This window comes from Chondrus crispus, genomic scaffold (genome assembly GCF_000350225.1).
Source record: "Chondrus crispus Stackhouse genomic scaffold, scaffold_332, whole genome shotgun sequence".
NCBI classification, from domain to species: Eukaryota; Rhodophyta; class Florideophyceae; order Gigartinales; family Gigartinaceae; genus Chondrus; species Chondrus crispus.
In genome coordinates this window covers 37,461-54,857 of record NW_005179219.1, presented here as the reverse complement: position 1 = coordinate 54,857, position 17,397 = coordinate 37,461, and the positions used below count along the sequence as shown (strand labels likewise).

General features: G+C 52.0%; 4 protein-coding genes; 1 reads left to right on the top strand and 3 right to left on the bottom strand.

Moving 5' to 3' along the window:
- Window positions 1-7,660: 7,660 nt before the first annotated feature.
- CHC_T00005999001 (hypothetical protein) lies at window positions 7,661-9,946 on the bottom strand. XM_005717602.1 is given in 3 exon segments: window positions 7,661-8,658; window positions 8,659-9,494; window positions 9,586-9,946. The coding sequence occupies 2 exon segments, from the start codon at window positions 9,944-9,946 to the stop codon at window positions 8,659-8,661; spliced, it is 1,197 nt and encodes a 398-aa protein (XP_005717659.1). The 3' UTR covers window positions 7,661-8,658.
- A 471-nt stretch (window positions 9,947-10,417) lies between these two features.
- On the bottom strand, window positions 10,418-12,715 carry CHC_T00005998001 (hypothetical protein). XM_005717601.1 is given in 4 exon segments: window positions 10,418-12,068; window positions 12,069-12,082; window positions 12,342-12,381; window positions 12,563-12,715. 3 exon segments carry the CDS (start codon window positions 12,713-12,715, stop codon window positions 12,069-12,071), a joined length of 207 nt encoding a protein of 68 aa, XP_005717658.1. The 3' UTR covers window positions 10,418-12,068.
- An 818-nt stretch (window positions 12,716-13,533) lies between these two features.
- CHC_T00005997001 (hypothetical protein) lies at window positions 13,534-15,234 on the bottom strand. The gene has a single exon (XM_005717600.1). The coding sequence runs from the start codon at window positions 15,232-15,234 to the stop codon at window positions 13,534-13,536; it is 1,701 nt and encodes a 566-aa protein (XP_005717657.1).
- A 1,544-nt stretch (window positions 15,235-16,778) lies between these two features.
- CHC_T00005996001 (hypothetical protein) lies at window positions 16,779-16,849 on the top strand. XM_005717599.1 is given in 2 exon segments: window positions 16,779-16,820; window positions 16,821-16,849. 1 exon segment carries the CDS (start codon window positions 16,779-16,781, stop codon window positions 16,818-16,820), a length of 42 nt encoding a protein of 13 aa, XP_005717656.1. The 3' UTR covers window positions 16,821-16,849.
- Window positions 16,850-17,397: the final 548 nt, after the last annotated feature.

The window sequence follows — 17,397 nt, the reverse complement described above, 5'->3', positions numbered from 1 at the left end:
CGACAGCAAGCGCAGCCCAGCTGTTGAAGATCATCGCATCTCTCGCTGAAGCCCAGACGGGCGCAGCCCTTCCTCGACCCAATGGTAGACCCTCGACAGCAAGCGCAGCCCAGCTGTTGATGATCATCGCATCTCTCGCTGAAGCCCAGACGGGCGCAGCCCTTCCTCGACCAAATGGTAGACCCTCGACAGCAGGCGCAGCCCAGCTGTCGAAGATCATCGCATCTCTCGCTGAAGCCCAGACGGGCGCAGCCCTTCCTCGACCGAATGGTAGACCCTCGACAGCAGGCGCAGCCCAGCTGTCGAAGATCATCGCATCTCTCGCTGAAGCCGAGACGGGCGCAGCCCATACTCGACCCCATGGTAGACCCTCGACAGCAGGCGCAGCCCAGCTGTTGAAGATCCTCGCATCGATCGCTGAAGCAGAGGTGGGCGCAGCCCTTCCTCAACCACATAGTATATCCTCGATAGCAGGCGCAGCCCAGCTGTTGGAGATCATCGCATCTCTCGCTGAAGCCGAGACGGGCGCAGCCCTTCCTCGACCCAATGGTAGATCCTCGACAGCAAGCGCAGCCCAGCAGTCGAAGATCATCGCATCGATCGCTGAAGCAGAGGTGGGCGCAGCCCTTCCTCGACCCCATGATAGACCCTCGACAGCAGGCGCAGCCCAGCTATGGAGGATCATTGCATAGATAGCTGCAGTTGGCGTGGGAGAGCCTTGCGTGAACCCGGGGGTAAGATCTTGCGCTGTGCAGCTCTTGGGTAGATTTTAAGTTACTCGGCGTGCCGGATTAGTAATTTTTAGATTGGATTCTTGAAACGTTTTAGGGTTGCTGCGCGGCGCGACGGCGACGGCGGCAAACTGACGATCCAATCTTGTCGACGGCGGCTAATTGACGATCCAATCTTGTCACGGCGGTGAATTGCAGATTTCGTGTTTTCTACGCAATTCAATTACAGTGCCAAAAGTTTGATTTATGAGCGTGACATTTCTATTGTTTTCGCTAGTCCGCCGGCGCACTCCTATCTTTGAGCCCATAAATATATAGAATAGAATCAATCAATAGAATCAATAGAATCGATGCGGTGGGGTTGCTCTAATTACAAAAGTGAACCGTCAGAGAGGTTCATTTCTACATGTAACATAACATTAAGGCAACCGTGCAATCCTTGTTTGTGTTCAAAGACGGATAAGCCTTCCGAAGGCGCCTGCTTTGGGTTGGACTCGAAATCCCGAAGTACTGCAGTCTTCATCTAACAATTGACACACGACGACTTGTCGCTGCATGACCACGTCTCTCCTGCCTTGCAATTCCCTTTCAGGAGAAGAACAATACGTCAAACAGCCATATACATACTTCTAATGTTGCGGGGTTTCCCTGGCCTTCAAATAATTTCACTTCATACTAGTCTAACACATGGGTGACTAGTGACAATCAAACTTATAATGCTCGAGCACCATACTTTTGATAAGAAATGCGTCGGCTTGTGAAAGAACTCGTGGAATGACTATACTGGGACAGATCTTGCATTCCGTGTAAGTACAGAGCTGTCATTAAGGGAGGAGAGAGTAGTGTGGAATGCAAAAGTGCACAAAACGAATTTGCATCAAGAACCACATAGATATCTTTCCGTATTCAGAATGACTAATGCAGCATCAGCATGGGAAATGACCGTAAGGCTGTTGATATTCTTGATATGACTTGGTTAACTCTGAAGAGCGCTGCCGTTGCGAAGCACTTGCCGTGTTTAAAACTACATTAGAGACGGAAAATACTGTACAGTTGTGAAACAATTTTGGTTTAATCAAAAGACTGTAGCAAGTATGTGGCGGAGTACCCACGGCCACCTCCCGAATCAGGGAGTGCCTACCACATAGAATCAAACACAATTACCTAAAAGTGGGGGGGGGGGATCGAACTCGCGACCACGTCGCGGCTTCCTCCACACCCCCCTCCCTTGAGGGATACCCATCCCACCCGCCCCCGTGACATTCCGTTTCCCTATTTATACGAAGCCGGAACCAGACTTGCTTACAGTTCCCTTGTTTCTACTGTGGTTGCTTGGCAAAACACATCATAAAAAACCGCAACAGTAAAGAGAGAGGCAGGTAGTGGAGGCTCCAAGGGAGGGAGGGACGGGGAAAGAGAGAGGCATGCCCGCCGTCGCAAAACAGCGGGTCTCGAACGCCACTTGTAGACAGTCAACGGCGCCAGCGCCGTACTTGCAGGTGTAAACTATTCTTACACCACAAACAGCCACACGTGGCAACTGAAGGCTTACACCATCGTACGCATCGTGTCATGCCACCACAGTGGTCATCCTCGCTATTTAGATAGTCTGTTTCATCAGCATAAACTTGTCTACACAAGACGAAACTTCCAACACTTCAGAACGTAGGATGAATCCGGAGGCGTGCAAAGTCACGACGACGGCCCGCCGACAGGCGGGCTGGCAGCAGTCATGGTCGGAGCGTGCGAAGCAGAGGAACAGCCAGGACCGAATATCCAGAATGATGCGGAGGATACTCGAATTGTGCGGTCAAAATAAAGAGCTGCCATCTCGTCGCTCCTGGGTCCCCATCCAAAACGCGACAGCCGCACCTCCATCGGAATTCCGAGCAACACCTGCTCGGTGTGCGCCCCAATCCTTAGGGAGTGCGAGGTGAACTTTCCCCCAGGCGGAGGACCGGCCCCGACCAGAGCGAGACATTGATGAAGGGACCGCGTCATGGCCCCGGAAGACAGCGCAGTACCTTCCCCCTCGAGCGCAAAGAACCTCACGTGGTTGCCGCGCGCATGTCGCCACCTGATCCAAAGATCTATCGGTGATGGCAGATCGTCCCAGCGGTGGTATGAGACCAATGAAACTTGACTCGCCTGTCTCCACTTCACGACTGACAGCCGAGCAGTGACGACGTGATCCGCACAGGTCACATGCTCGGCTAGTAGCGAGAGTACAGAGCTCTCACGGAGTCCGTTCATGCAGTACGCAAAGAGACAGCAAGAAGCATCACGTAAAATGGAGGGGGAGGTCGTGCACATGCCTAAGCCCCATATCCGCTGCATGACGTTTGCTGGGACTCCGCAGCGCACCTCACGTTGGGGGAATCTCTCTTCTTCCCAGCGTGCATAGGCGCGTGCTACAGCCGGGACAAGCGGAAAGTCCGGCACCGCGACCCCCAACGCGTGTAGTTGCATCTGCCTCACTGCACTTAGGTACTGCGGAATGGATGTGCTCGAGACTGCACGGCGTCCCGCCTCCCGCTCCGCCGCCAGCCATCCAATGAACGCTACCAGGTGAGCTTCAGTGACAGGCAAGACGGGTCGGTCCTCAGCTTCGCAGAAAAGGACCCAAGCTCTCCATTGAGAACTCCGAGTAGCATTAGTACGAGAGCTCCAGGCGTACTCTCGCAGTAACAAGGCCGAGCGAAGCAGCCCATCTGTGGCCGGCATTGTCCCAATCCGACGCACCGCTTCATCGGCCGCTATCATGCGATGCGCTGCCCGTGCGCTTGTTCGAGGTTGACGTCCAACATTAGGACCTTCCACTTCTCGTTGATGTTCCGGTGTCCCGACCATACCTCTTGAGCCGAGCATGCCAGCACCTCGACTCGCGATGCCAGCTGCATCGCTGCCGCATGCCACGGCTGATGTGGCCAGTCTGGCATCAGCAACACTGCGGGTGCCTGAGTCGTCCGCAGCTTGTGCACAGTTGCATGAAGAAGATCCACCGGTGGGCATAGGAACCTGACCTCTGTTTCCGACCACGACGATGCCAGCTCTGCGTACGCTTGCCGCCGGAGCTGGACTGGGTGTTCCCCTGCCGGACGGTACGGGAACACATCGGTTGGCGCTTGCATTCCAGCCTGAACGGAACGCCGCAGCTGCCGTCGGATCTGCAAGTCGCCGCGTGGGAAGCGTCGCGACAGGGCGTCTGCGAACCGATTGGCCACCGACGGAATCCATTCGGATCGGATCTGGACACCTAGCCGCTCCAACACGACCTTCAATCGACGTAGCTCCCGCATCATCGGGCGACTTGCCGGGACAAAGGAGTTCGTGATATGAACCACAGCTTGGTTGTCCACGTGCAGGAGAACATTCTTGTGTCCTTCTTGTACCACACGCTTGCCCAAGCTGCCTGTCAATAGGAGGCGTATCGCCTTTAGCTCCCTGTAGCTGATGCTCTCGACTCGATCTTGCCAACTCCAGATGCCTTGAGCCTGCCACTGTCCCGATACACCAGGACGCAAGTCTTGCGAATTGAGCGTACCACCCCAACCGACGTCCGCTGCGTCGGAGTGAATGGCGGTAGTTGGCTTCCGTGGTACCAGGGGGCGCCCGGCCAGCTCCTCCCGCGTCAGCGTTTGCCACTTCAGCAGGTCTCGCACGCTCTGGTGGCTGAGGCGCACTCGGCCTCGTGCATCTCTGGGCCGACCACTTCCCATGTCGCAATACAGCGACCTTGTATAGAATCTGGCCCACGGCATAGCGAGCATGAGCGACACGCACACACCACAGAGGTGTGATATCGCCTTCCTGGTAACCCAACGACGCCCTAACCGAACTTCCTTCAGCATTTTCCGCGCTAAAGACTGTACTTTCTTCACCTTGTGCGGAGTGACGTAGAATCGCATTGCTTCCGTGTCTACCCTCACCCCCAGATGTTCTACAGTCGTAGAGCCCTTCCACTCTCCCTTCGTCGGATGCCGTTTCAATCCGAGACAAGATAGTAGACGTTCGATGCACCTTTTGGCCTCCACACAGTGAGCCCGACCTGCCACCACGCCGTACGGAGATGGCGCGATGAGAAAGTCGTCGAGATAACCCAACACGCGGAATCCGTGTCGCTGACGTAGCTCCCCTAAGAAGGGACGCATTAGTTGCGTGAACCACAGTGGTGACCTGCCCCATCCAAAGGGCAATGCCACACACTGATAGTACCGGCCCTCCCAACGAAATAGGAACCAATCCCTCATCGTAGGGTGCAGGCGGAAATGCCGGTACCCCTTTGCGATGTCCATGGACAGTAGATGGTCGCCCTGCTGAAGATCCATTGCAAACCGCGCTATGGAGTCCATCTTGACGGTCCCTTTCGGCCACTTCTTGGACTGCAAAGCCAGGTTCACAATAAACCGGCCCTTCCTCCCTTCCGGCCCGTCCTGCCAAACCACAAAACTCGAGGATATAACTGCTCCTTCCTGTCTCGCTCGAGCAGCATGCTCCTGTGTTACCTCCTTGTAGATGCCAGAGCGGCATCCTTCTGCGAGGTCGACAGCAGCAAAGGCCTTGTCCTCCTCGGTCTGCGGGATCTCTCCCAGCTCCAAGCCCTCGCCGGGCACAAACGCAGCCTTGGGGGGGTCGAAGATCCCGAAGCGGATCGCGCGGAGTAAGAACTCCGAACAACCCAAATGACGCCATCCCTCGACGCACCGCTGCGTCTCGCTCCAGAGAGGGCGTCGGGTACCAATTGGACTACTTCTCCCCAGCAGCGCCACCTTTACCAGCACGCTTCGTCGCGTTGCTGGCACTCAGGGTGGCTACTGCCTTCATGAGTTGGGTCGACAGGTGGGTTTCCAACTTGCTCATCGACTCCTGCAAGTCATCCGCAGCTGCCATCTCGTTCCGCCTTTCTAACGTAGGCATCACGAGCTTGGCGTAGGTTGGATCTTTAGCTGACATCTTGTAGAACTCGGCGCGGAGGCCGACAACCCGCAATCCATATCGATTGGACACACCAGCCCACACGTCGCACTGCAAGGCCGCATCTTCGTCCTTCTCCACGATTGCTTCCTGCCGCAGGTCCAATGCGGCTTCGTGGAAAGCCATCCAGTATCCCGCCGCGTTGACGTAGTTGGCTTCGTACTCTGCGACAGCCCGAAGGCTAGAATGCTTCTCCATGGCGCGACGCAGGGGCCACTCACGATGTTCGAAGAACCCACCAGTGAGCGCCCCAACGCCGGGCCCTTGCTCAAAAGGGTAGGGTGTGACCCCAAAGTCCTTGTCATCCCGGCAGCGCCTCGCGAATAGGCCGTAAGAGCGGAGCCATTTCGGATCTAGTCCGGCCTCCTCGAGTGACTTCCCCTTACCAATTTCGGCGGCCTTGACCAAAACCTCCCGGACGAGCGCGCTGCTTGTGGCGAATGGATTATCTGCCATAACAGTCGCTGTGCAGAGGTGAAGGAAAAAGTGAGGGGGAGAGCTAGTTGTGTTCGTTGCTTCACTCGCGAGAGTGTTTGGTCCGATTCTTTTGACCGCTTGAAAGTGCCTACCGCCAGAATTGCTGGGGACTCTCTTGGGAAAGAGAGAGGTATGCCCGCCGTCGCAAAACAGCGGGTCTCGAACGCCACTTGTAGACAGTCAACGGCGCCAGCGCCGTACTTGCAGGTGTAAACTATTCTTACACCACAAACAGCCACACGTGGCAACTGAAGGCTTACACCATCGTACGCATCGTGTCATGCCACCACAGTGGTCATCCTCGCTATTTAGATAGTCTGTTTCATCAGCATAAACTTGTCTACACAAGACGTAATGATTTTCTGGACGCGGTCATGTCATTGAAGCAACTTGTTTCTGTGTGTGAAACTCCTCTGCTACACTCACAGAAACACTTTGCTTCTGTGGCCGGATTGCATAGTCATTATGCTAAAGGTTTGGGTGAAAAACTGGAAGTGCCAGTAAGCGACGGAGTGTGCCACCTGTGCGAAAAGACTTGCAGGAAGGGTCTCTATCAAACTCATTTGCTGTTACAGGGTGTCTCTCAGAAGGTCAAGGGATCCTACCTTAGAGGCGATGCATTTATCGTTCTTTCTTAAAACAATAGCTCATGTGTAATGGAATGAAACTACATAGGCTCTAAGTCTAAGCAAGACGAAAAACCTGCTAGAATACAGGGAAACCAGATCCGAGTGTAGATGGAGTGTGCGTGATATATCTTCCCGAATACTTCTTAATTGCAAAATGGACGTGATAAGCGATCTGTTCTTGTGGCGCGAGTGTACACTGGCTTTTCGTAAACACCACCACAATGCACTGAGTCTACCTACAGTACGACCGAAAACAATGATTCTCCGGCTCATTGTCGACATGCTGCAGAAATTGATACTCTGCGAAGGAAAGCGATGAGCCCACGCGCAAATTTTTGTCGGCATGAAAACTGGAGAACTTGCACGGCCCTTAAAAGTCTCCAAAAGCTTCGAAGTGTATGGCACCGGTTGTCCAAAGACTACTCCAATGCATGAAAACGGGTTACGAGGAAACGGTTTGGGTGCAGGCGAGGGGGCTATACCTATGACCTGGGTTTTAATCACGACACGGGAAGATGGGAAGAAGTCCCCAACGCTAATTTCAACACATCTGTACCTTCCTGCACTCAAGATCGCGCCTGCAAATACGCAAGCGGTGGCCAAAACAAAACGACAGAGTCCGGGCGGATTTTCTTTCCCGTGGTGTCCGACAAGATGATCAAGCTAAAGGCTTTCTGGCCTATGAAATGCATAAAGGAGCAGATGTCAACTTTACAAGGCCCTCTTTGTGGCTGTGAGTGGAAACAAAGCAATGTATGGCTGGTAGTGTACGCAATTTTTTTCTACTATGCGGCCGATGACGGTGGAAAAGCTTCGCTTAAGTCCACAGCTGTGATCGCGCAGCGTTCATTCAGAATTGCAACCACGCATATCATTTACGTCGGGAGTCACTCTGTCTTTAGCTTTCTTCCTGATTTCGTGGGCCCCCTACTCCTACGGTGGGGCTCGTGCTGCATCAAAGAGTTGTGGTCCATGAACTTGGAGACATACGCAACCTCTACTGGCGTGGAAGAAAGATGAAGCAGCTGATTGATACCTCCTTTATATCCAAAACGTGCAGGCACAAAGTCTCTAGATAACAACCCAATTCAAACTGCTTCAAGGCCAATGACGAAGTCAAGAGTGTTGAATACAACAGGCCTGACATGACTGCATTTCGTGCGGCTTACGTTTTCATGTCTCGTCAATGTTTGTGGGATTCTTTGGCAGTCTTGAGCATCGAAGAAAAATGGAGATATGCAAGCTGTGCGGCATCGTTTCGGCTGTGTCATGATGCTGCCAAATGTGCGCATTGTATGTTCATCGCCACCACAATTGAAAACAATCCCGTGGCACTCAGCACGAGGCTATCGGCTGAATTAGGTATTGTGCATTCATGTCACTTCAAGCCACCCGCATTCGCCCTAGAGTAGCAGTGAATACTGTAGATTGCACTCTCGCTACTGCTTGACCAGGTGTGAACGAGGTATGCAAATATTAAACATGTACAAACAGCGTTTAGGCAAAATGTAGTTGCTGGCAGCACCGTCGAGATGAGGAACAAAACTACAGCAGCTCCGTTGCGCAGGTCAATACTTTAGCGTGTCCGCATCGTCTGAAGTCTTAATCGCGGGGTCGGATGCCTCGCTGTAGCGTTCTCTAAGCTTTGGGCATTAGAACCCGATTAGAGTTGTACATTTTGTGAACCGCGGTGCATGTCTTGAAACCTCTTACTCAAGAGAAAATCATTACTTCGAAAGTTTTCCTCTCTCGCCTATCACTCAGTTGCAGAAACGGTTGGCCAATTCTTTCGAATAGTTGCTTTCGGTATTCACCGCAGTCAATCTCTAGAAGCCTCAAAGTCTGCTTCATCGGTCAGCGACCGTACCATTGCACATACTTTTAAACTCTTCCCCTATTGTTTCGGTCGCTTGCAGGAGCTCCTGCTCAATACCCGATTCAAAAGTAGAGTGGCCAGCGTTTTCCACAATCACAACCTCCGCATTTCCATGGAACTTCTGGGCCAGATCGAACGCAGTTTTACGAGGACAAACCATATCCCACCGGCCCTGCACAATGACGGTGCGAATATGGCGAATTTTTTTCATCTGCTCTTCCGATATCAAAAAACCGTCTTCCTCAACAAAGCCGCGATTGACAAAGTAATGGCTTTCAATCCTCGCGAACGCTAGGTTTTCCTCGTCTGTATATTTTGCGCTGTCTGCTTCATCCACCTCACCAGGTTTGGGGAATGTCGACAAAGTTTGCTCCCACTTCGTCCATGCGTTGGCCGCAGTCTTTCTCTCCACAGAAGCCTTCTCGTTGCTCAGAATACTGTGATAAGCTGTCATGAGGCTTCTCGCGCTGCGCAGACGTTCCGGTAACCCTGCCAAGTACCGTTGAAATGGCTCAGGATACAACATGGCAGCCCCATTGCGCTCGTATAACCACGACAGCTCTTGCTCACGAATCATGAATATTCCACGCAAAATCAACGCTAAAACTCGGTCTGGATGACACTGAGCATAGGCAACGGACAAGGTCGAGCCCCAGCTACCACCAAAGAGAACCCAGGATTCGATAGACAGTTCTTCTCGGATTCTCTCCATGTCATCTATTAACGCCCATGTCGTATTCTCCTGCAGGTTTGCAGCAGGCCTTGACCTCCCGCAACCTCTCTGATCAAATAAGATGATTTTGTATACTGAATAACAGACATATGTCAGAAGTTCTCGCTTTCAATCGCCTAGTAAGTATTGGAGGAGCGGCTATCGCTCAAAAGGAACTGTTCTTACTTTCGGGATTGAAAAACCGACGGTGAGCATCGACGGTGCCTCCGCCCGGGCCACCATGAATGAAGCAGACCGGAATGCCATTTGGGTTTCCAGAAACTTCGTAGTAGACGGTGTGAATATCAGAAACATCAACAAAGGCCACCTTGTAGGGGTTAATGGGTGGATACAAGGATCGCGTCTGGCTCAGCTTGAGATTGGCTGTCGACTTCTCAAGCTCGGTAGCCATTGTCAATGGCTTGATCCCTGGCGGTCGCGATTGTTGGTCCTGCAGAAGAGAAGGCCTTCGGGTTCTACACGGTTGAAGTGCGCGAGTCAACCCCAACCGTGAAGCAACTACGATGTAGCTAAAGCCAAGGAACATGTCGTTCCGTTGGTCAACCTCAAAGAGCCAGGCCCCAAAAATCTGAAATCTGGCTCTGTATTTTTTACACGACGCGACTTGTGAGAGGTCCTGCACCGTTTGATTGAGGCTTTTTTGCGCTACAGTATCTGAACTGTATGGTGAGTACGATATTTTTGAAATACCGCCTCCACCGAGACAGAGATGCAATGTACTGTAGTACAGTACCAGGGTACTCCGGGGTCCACGCCGCTGCGCTCGCCGTCAATTCTGAGCGGAAGCAAATGAAGACTACGACTGCCTCCCGTGGTCTTAGCAACCTTTGTCCTTCGCCGAGGGCGGCAGCATACTGCGCTGCTCAATAATATGTGACGGCACCGATAGTTGCAAAAACAATTTCGTCTCGGTCGCTCAACAGGATTGCTCTTCTGGATCCATCTTGGGAAGCAGGGATTTAAAGAGCCAAACCCATCTCGACGCCTACATCCATCGACACGCCGAAACACTTTGCAGTTTATTTGAACATGTCCGTATTCGCTTCTTGTACAATAAAAGTCCTAGAACTTTTTCACCGTGGATATCGCCGAGATTGTCCGCGCAGCTGCGTTCATTGCAGCTCGACTTCGGCCGTCGTCCAATAGGAAACAGTGTTGCGCCTTCTGGGGTAGCTCCGCCTCAGCTCTGCGAGATATCCATTCAGGCGCAGGCTATTCCCATAACACGCAGCACACTCACAAGGCATCCATATTCTACTGTAGCTGTATTCTGGCACAGAGCAGTCTCTAACATATTGCACGAAGAGCCAGTCCGGAAGGGTATGTGAGGTGCTCTCCGACTTCATGGAAGGCTGCTTCAGGGTAAAGCTTTTTGACATATTCAGCCTAGGTGTCAACTTCATTTCGCTATAGGAAGTACGTGTACGACACCAACAATTCGCCTTGCTGTCGGAAACACACAATTTCCGACCATCCGACAGCTCCAGCACAGATCGACAAAGCAAAGCATACTGAAATCGACCAAATTCGCTGATCCTGGACGAGATCAAGTCTGCGAAACGGTGTCTTTTTTCATGTGTGTTTCGCGCGGTAGGCATCCATACCCTAATATGCCGCATTGGACGATGACAAACCCTACAAAGGTAAGTTTGGAGAGCCGATCGTTGAAAATCATCGAGCCAGCAAACAGAACAATCACTTCCTTCATCACAAACGCAACTGAAACAGTCAAGGAAGACGTCACCTTGACCAGTTCATATTCAGCCCACAACAGCGTATACACACATACGCCAATAATTGTCAGTACGGTACCCAAATTGACTAGATCCATGAAATTAGCATGCCGCACCCAGAGAATGAGGGACCTTCCTTCGATCACAGCTACAAAGGGAAGAACCCAAAACAACGTATACGGGGCAGTGAGCCGAATAGTTTGAACAGCAGACATATCACGCGAGGGAGGTCGAATGTTGAGAGCAGCGGCCACGCGAGTTCCATTCACACTCTCTCCTTTTACGAATACCTGTGTAAGGATCCATCGAAACCCTGACAGAAGGGCTGAAAAAAGTTGAGCCAAAAACCCTGCTTTCATAAATTGAGATATAGTGGCAGTTACGGCATCCGCCTCCCCAGCCACAGCAAGGGCTAGTCCGACGGCGATCGCAGCCATTGTCAAGATTAGACCAATGTGGAGGCGTTGAACCCCCAGTAAGGCCCCCCATGCCATCACGAAAAATGGTGCCATCCCTTTCAGAACTGTGGCATACGAAACAGACAGTAAATTCAAGGCAATGTTCGAGAGGCCTATCTCTGCCGCCGTCGTCGCACCAATTATGACTGCGAGGCGGTTGAGATTGCTGTCCCTGTGAAGCTCTGTAGGCTGGCCAAAAAGCAAGGTAGCAGCTAATCCTGCTACAATATTATTAGTGGCGGTCAATGTGAGGCCAAACGGGAATGGAGGGAGTCGCTGGTGCAAGCCCGAAAAGAGCGACTTAGTGAGGATCACAGCTGCAGATGAGGAAAGGTACCATATTGTGAGAAGTATACTTGCACGAAGACACTTGTTCCTTGATCGTGCAGGAGATACTGAAGGCGTGGGCATAAAATCCAGGGGCATTTTCGCGGCAGTTGTTATGCCGTGCTTGTGGTCAAACAGAGGCGCCTAAAGATTGGAAGAGGAACAATCAGGATGCACAGGAATTGGCGATGCGGTCAGTTTTCGTGCCAGACAAGTAGGACGTTCAGTTGGTTGTGGAGAACTCGAACTCGGAAGAAGGGTTGCAATGATCAGACTTAGATCGCGTGCACTTTAATCATTAGAATCATTGGAAGAAGAAGTCGATTTCAATGTAGATACGCAGTCATCCCGTCAAACCCCTGTGAAGATGAGCCATTGATAAGAAGTGAGAGGAGCTACTTACTGTTGTTCACATTGGGTTCAGTTGGGTGTTTACAATGTCCCTTGAGCCCTTGAGCACGGCAACGAAGAGGCCACAGTGGGTTTCGTTGTCACGGTGAGATGGATGGTCAAGGAAGTTGCTGCCTTTTCCGGATGGAGCGACAAGAACCGCTTCGGTGGAGATGAGGAGAGGGTGGCGACATAGAGGTCGGCATTCAAGCCCCGTCGGCCGTTGATTCACACATCTGGTGACACACCTGGATGTTGGAGAGATTTATTCCAGTTCCGTCTCGAGAGTAGCCGCACAGGATCTGTTCTCGCCTTGAATAGACGTGCCGAATCAGATTTGAAACTTTGGATCTCGCATCTGTGATCCCATTTTGATCTGATTTTCATTCACCTACGCAAGCATCGGCTGGATATTCGTAAAACAAAGCCAGCGGCCGCACTCTGCAAGCTGTATTTAATGCCCGTTGATTCTCTCATCTCTTCTCCCACCCTTCGTCCAGCAGCGGCCGCCGAGCCGCACGCGTCGGCCAACCTGGCTTGGGCGACATTTCGACCTCGATGAATACCATCGAGGTCGGGAATTTATGCCGATCGCTGGCGACAATAGGAGAGGTAAGTCGCTTCCGTCACGTTCGATAAGGGCAGCGTCACTTGCTACTTTTGTTCGCAAGGAGGACACAAATTCCATTCGCAGTATAACCCATAGATCTCCGGCATTGCCATGTCGTTGAGATCCATGATGGTTGGAATTCCTTGGATGTCTGAGTGGTTTTATGGCTCCAGCGTGACCTGCATATCGCTTTTTTTGGATATCGGTGATGAGGAGTAGCTAACCCTTTCTAATTTGTGCTCTTGTCTCGCTCCAAATGTGCATCCACGCGGTACTACCTAGGAGATCACAGGCGCTGAGATTGGGGGTTTCATTCATCTCCTCCGGTGAGAAACCCTACCCGGCTGTCTTTTCCGTTACACGGCATGATTGAACGCAACGCGGCTTTCTTCCTCTGAATGGCTTCAGACGCACACATTCCCGACGAATCGCAAGTACGTATTGTAAGTTCTATACAATGTTGGTTGTTATGGCATATTTATTTATTTACATAAATGTGAGACGCCGGAAACCCGTCTAGAGTACGTTCGTTGAGAATTCCTGCATCCGTTCCCACCTTCAAAAAAAATTCAGCTTGTTGCCTCGCGTGCCGCTCCTACAAAGACGATGGTGGTCGTAATCGCCAATATAGTAAGCCGAATATTGTGCCGAAGTAGATAAGTGAAAAACTAACGACGCGAAGTACTCCCTTCCTCCCTTTTGTCACCATTCCAAATACCAGCAGGGATGTAAACATTGCTGTTGCTAGTACATGCTCTTTCAACCCCCCGTGCCGCACAACCTCGGCCACGCAAGCCCCACCCGGCGTCTGCCTGCAGCACAGAAACACCGCTCGAAACGCAGCGCTCGATAGCAGTAGTCCGTATACGTAACTGCATTTTACCCAGAACCCCTGAATGGACACAAGCGTCATTGCATAGGCGAGCAGTGTGGCGACTGCCATCCTCTGCCATGACGCATGGCTCAGAGCCGATGCACTCGAATCCAACAAGATTTGCGATCCCGCTGGGTTGGGGTAGGAGGCGCCACATCCGAGGTCTTGCCAGAATTGCTCATAGTACACGCCAATCTTAATGACGACGCAACCCAACACGAAGCCGAGAAGAGTATCTGAAGGATAGTGCGCGCCGACATTGATGCGTGCAAAGGCAGCTAAACTGGAAACTATTGCAATTCCAAACCACAAGCGCAACGGAGACAACTGACCCGGCAGAAAGCCTTCCAAATAGAGTGCTTGAGCGATTAGCCACGAAAAGACACTTGCGCAAACGACGGCTCTGCTAGGAAAAGAGCTGGTCTTATCCTGGCGTATGGCGAGGGCCCTACCGACCATCCAGGGTCTCCGGCGAAAAATGAATTTTTTGGGCATCTGACTAATGACGCCGAGGACGAGAAGCACCGATGTAGCTAGGCCAGCGGCGGCGTCATAGCCGAGAGCGTAAAGAGTGGGGGGAGCGGCGAGTAAAAACTCTATGGCTGTGAAAAAGGTGAGGGCCATGGAGAATGAATAGACGGGTCTGGTGGTCGTCCGTTGACATTGGCGGATGACTGCGTCGTCGATGGGTTGAAAGAATCGTTCGATGGCGAGGGGGAAGGCGAGTTGGTAGGATGTCGGAACGGGGATGTATGGGAACTGTGGCGCGGCGAGTGGGGGAGAGTCGGGAGAGGAGGAGACGGAGGAGGAGTAAGTGGACATACAACCATCACCCTCTTTATGACTGGGTTTGGTCTCATCCGTGTCTCGGCACATTGGGAGCGGGGCGAGACGACGGGGCCCCGGGCGCAATGCTACGATGGTCGGGTGAAATCCGGCCGTAGAGGCTATGGATGATACTGATGAGAAGGGAAGGGGGTTTGAGGGTGTCAAGGGGGAGGGGGGAAAGGAGGGGGAAGGGTGGGGGAAGGGGGGGAAAGGAAGGGGGTAAGGGTGGGGGAAGGGGGGGAAAGGAAGGTGAAGGGGGGGAAAGGAAGGGGAAGGTGAAGGTGCCGTGCCGTAGTGGGAGGAGGAGGGAGCGAGAGATTCTGTATTCCGGCGGAAGAGGGAGCGGGGGAGCACGAGGGGAAGGGGGCTGCTGAATGCGCAGAGAGGTATGAAATGAAGATATATATTAATGAATTTTATTCGAAAATATTGGTTGGGCTCCGAAGAAAGAGGCACTCGTGCCCCGAAATACTGTACACAAGAGTGCGCAAAATAGCTTTCTGGGCCAAACGTCTCTGTAAACACTATTCTCAACCACGAAAAAGGTCTCCAAGATACACTAGAATTACACTTGAATACACGTGTTGTTCCCATTTACTGTACAGTTGTAAGATTATTGGCCATATTTGGATCAAGGATCAGACGGACGTGGCTGAGGCAGGGATACTGATATGGGGCTGCGATAAAGGGAGGAACAAGGTGGCGAAGTAATCAGCATGAACGCTGGGCTGCTGCCGCTATCCTTTTGTTACTACGTTAGACCGCTGCTTAAGTACTGATTTCTCGCGTCTCTTTGCTGCCGCATCTATCGTCTATGCCATATTACCGCGCGCTGCACTTGCCACTTCCGGTGCTTTGCTAATTGAAGCAGAGCTCGTGCTTGGCGCCATGTTCATTGCTTGCATGCTGCCACTCTATCTATGCCGCTGATAGAGCTGGTCAAGGTTGCCACCTTTCCTCCGAATAGAGGATTGCATTCGCCCACATTGCATTGCCGCTGCCGCGTTGTAGCACTTTACGGTCGTCCGGTGGTCTAAGAGTGATATTAACCTGGTGCGAGCTCGACAGAGTGGCGATGTCAACTCTGCCCTGGCTTCAGTGCCTGGGAGATTGATGCCTTTATAGTGGGGTTTCGTGCCCGTTTCCACTATTATAAGTTGTTCCCTCTGCCCTCTTTCTCCCCGACTCTCTTGCCCCACCTGGGAGCGAGCCGAGAACCATAAAACAGTTGACGACACCCCTCAGTGGGTGGCGACCGTTCCATGCTAAGGTGCAGGACAATTAGAGTAGCTAGTACGCCCCTCAGTGGGTGGCGTCCGTTCGGGACTAAGGTACGGGATAATTGGAAGGGTCACTATCCTACAAACCCCACAGTGGGTTTCAGCCGTTCGTAGGCATAGTACGGTGCAGAGGCGTCTGCCCCATACCTGGTGAAGCAGCGCGAGACGTAAGCCGGCGTTTTTGCCGGCTGGCTGCCCTTGCAAAAAGCAGCGGGCGTAACACGCGTATGCCCTTTCGTCTCCATAGCGAAAGGTCCTGCGTGTTCAGGTACGTCGACATGTTCTTGAGTGCAAGTCGATTCGCACGTGTACCTTCATTTACAGAAACCCATCACTGATCCAATCAGGATATCTGGTTTCACAACAGTACAGTTGTAGGAAGTTCGCTTGTCATATTGTGTAAATGTACGACAGTATGTGACTCCCTTCGTGCTACTCTAAGGTTGGAATGTGCTAACTGTGGCAAATGGGTTCAGCAACAGCTGGCGTGTTTCGAACTGCTCTTCTCACTGCCGGGACTTCTTTTTTCAGATATTGTACTCTATGCTTGTCTTAAATACCTATCGATCCAGTCGTCCTCATTTCATCTTTGAGCGCACGTGGCTATCAATTGCATTCGTAGTATTGCACTTGCTCTCTGTCAGTTGCTTCGTGCCTCCTATGGTGGCGCATGGTGCACTTCGGTGCTCGTCCATCTGTCAGTCTTCTTCCCGACTGTTCATCGTTCTCCGAACGGGTGCAACACGTTGCAGTTCTGTCAAACGTGTGCTTTCCAAACTAGGCAGGGTCATTTACAACAGTACCAGTATTGGGCGACTCCGAAAAACATAAATTGTGTACTCACAAATTTCCTTGTGTATGTGTGTCGTATTTTGTGCCTTGGCACGGAAATGCATGTGAACAAAAATTTGTGTAAGACACATTTAATGCCAATTCACCCTCAGTGAGGTGTCAGCACGCCGGCGGACGGATTGCGGTACCCCCTTCACGCCCTATCCTATGATACCCAAATGATAAATCTCCTCCTTGTTTTGCTGTTGCAACGCGCAAAAAGGCAACGCACCATCACTTTCCGTCACCGCCTCAACACGGAAGGGCGAAGACGACGAGACAGGCAGATAACAAGGAGTGCATTGCAACACCCCTCTACATCTCCATTTGCCGTTTTGTTCGGTTCAGGATGTGACCAATCCCTTATCACATTTTGCGGGTTCGATCACGCTTCTTTTTGCTACCTCCTCCCCCTGTTTGAACCCCTTTATCTCCGCTTCACACCCTACAGCTCTGACGGATTTATTCGCGTCATCCCGCGACGGCGCACGCGAAGGGGAAGACCTCGGTCGCTATCGGCTGTCCACTGCTTAGCTCTGACACTTTTCTGGTACAGGACAAGGGGTTCTAGTATGGTCTTTTCAATGCTATTAGGCATAACTGCTTCTGTTTGCTCTATATTTTTACGATTCGGTCGCCGCTTGTT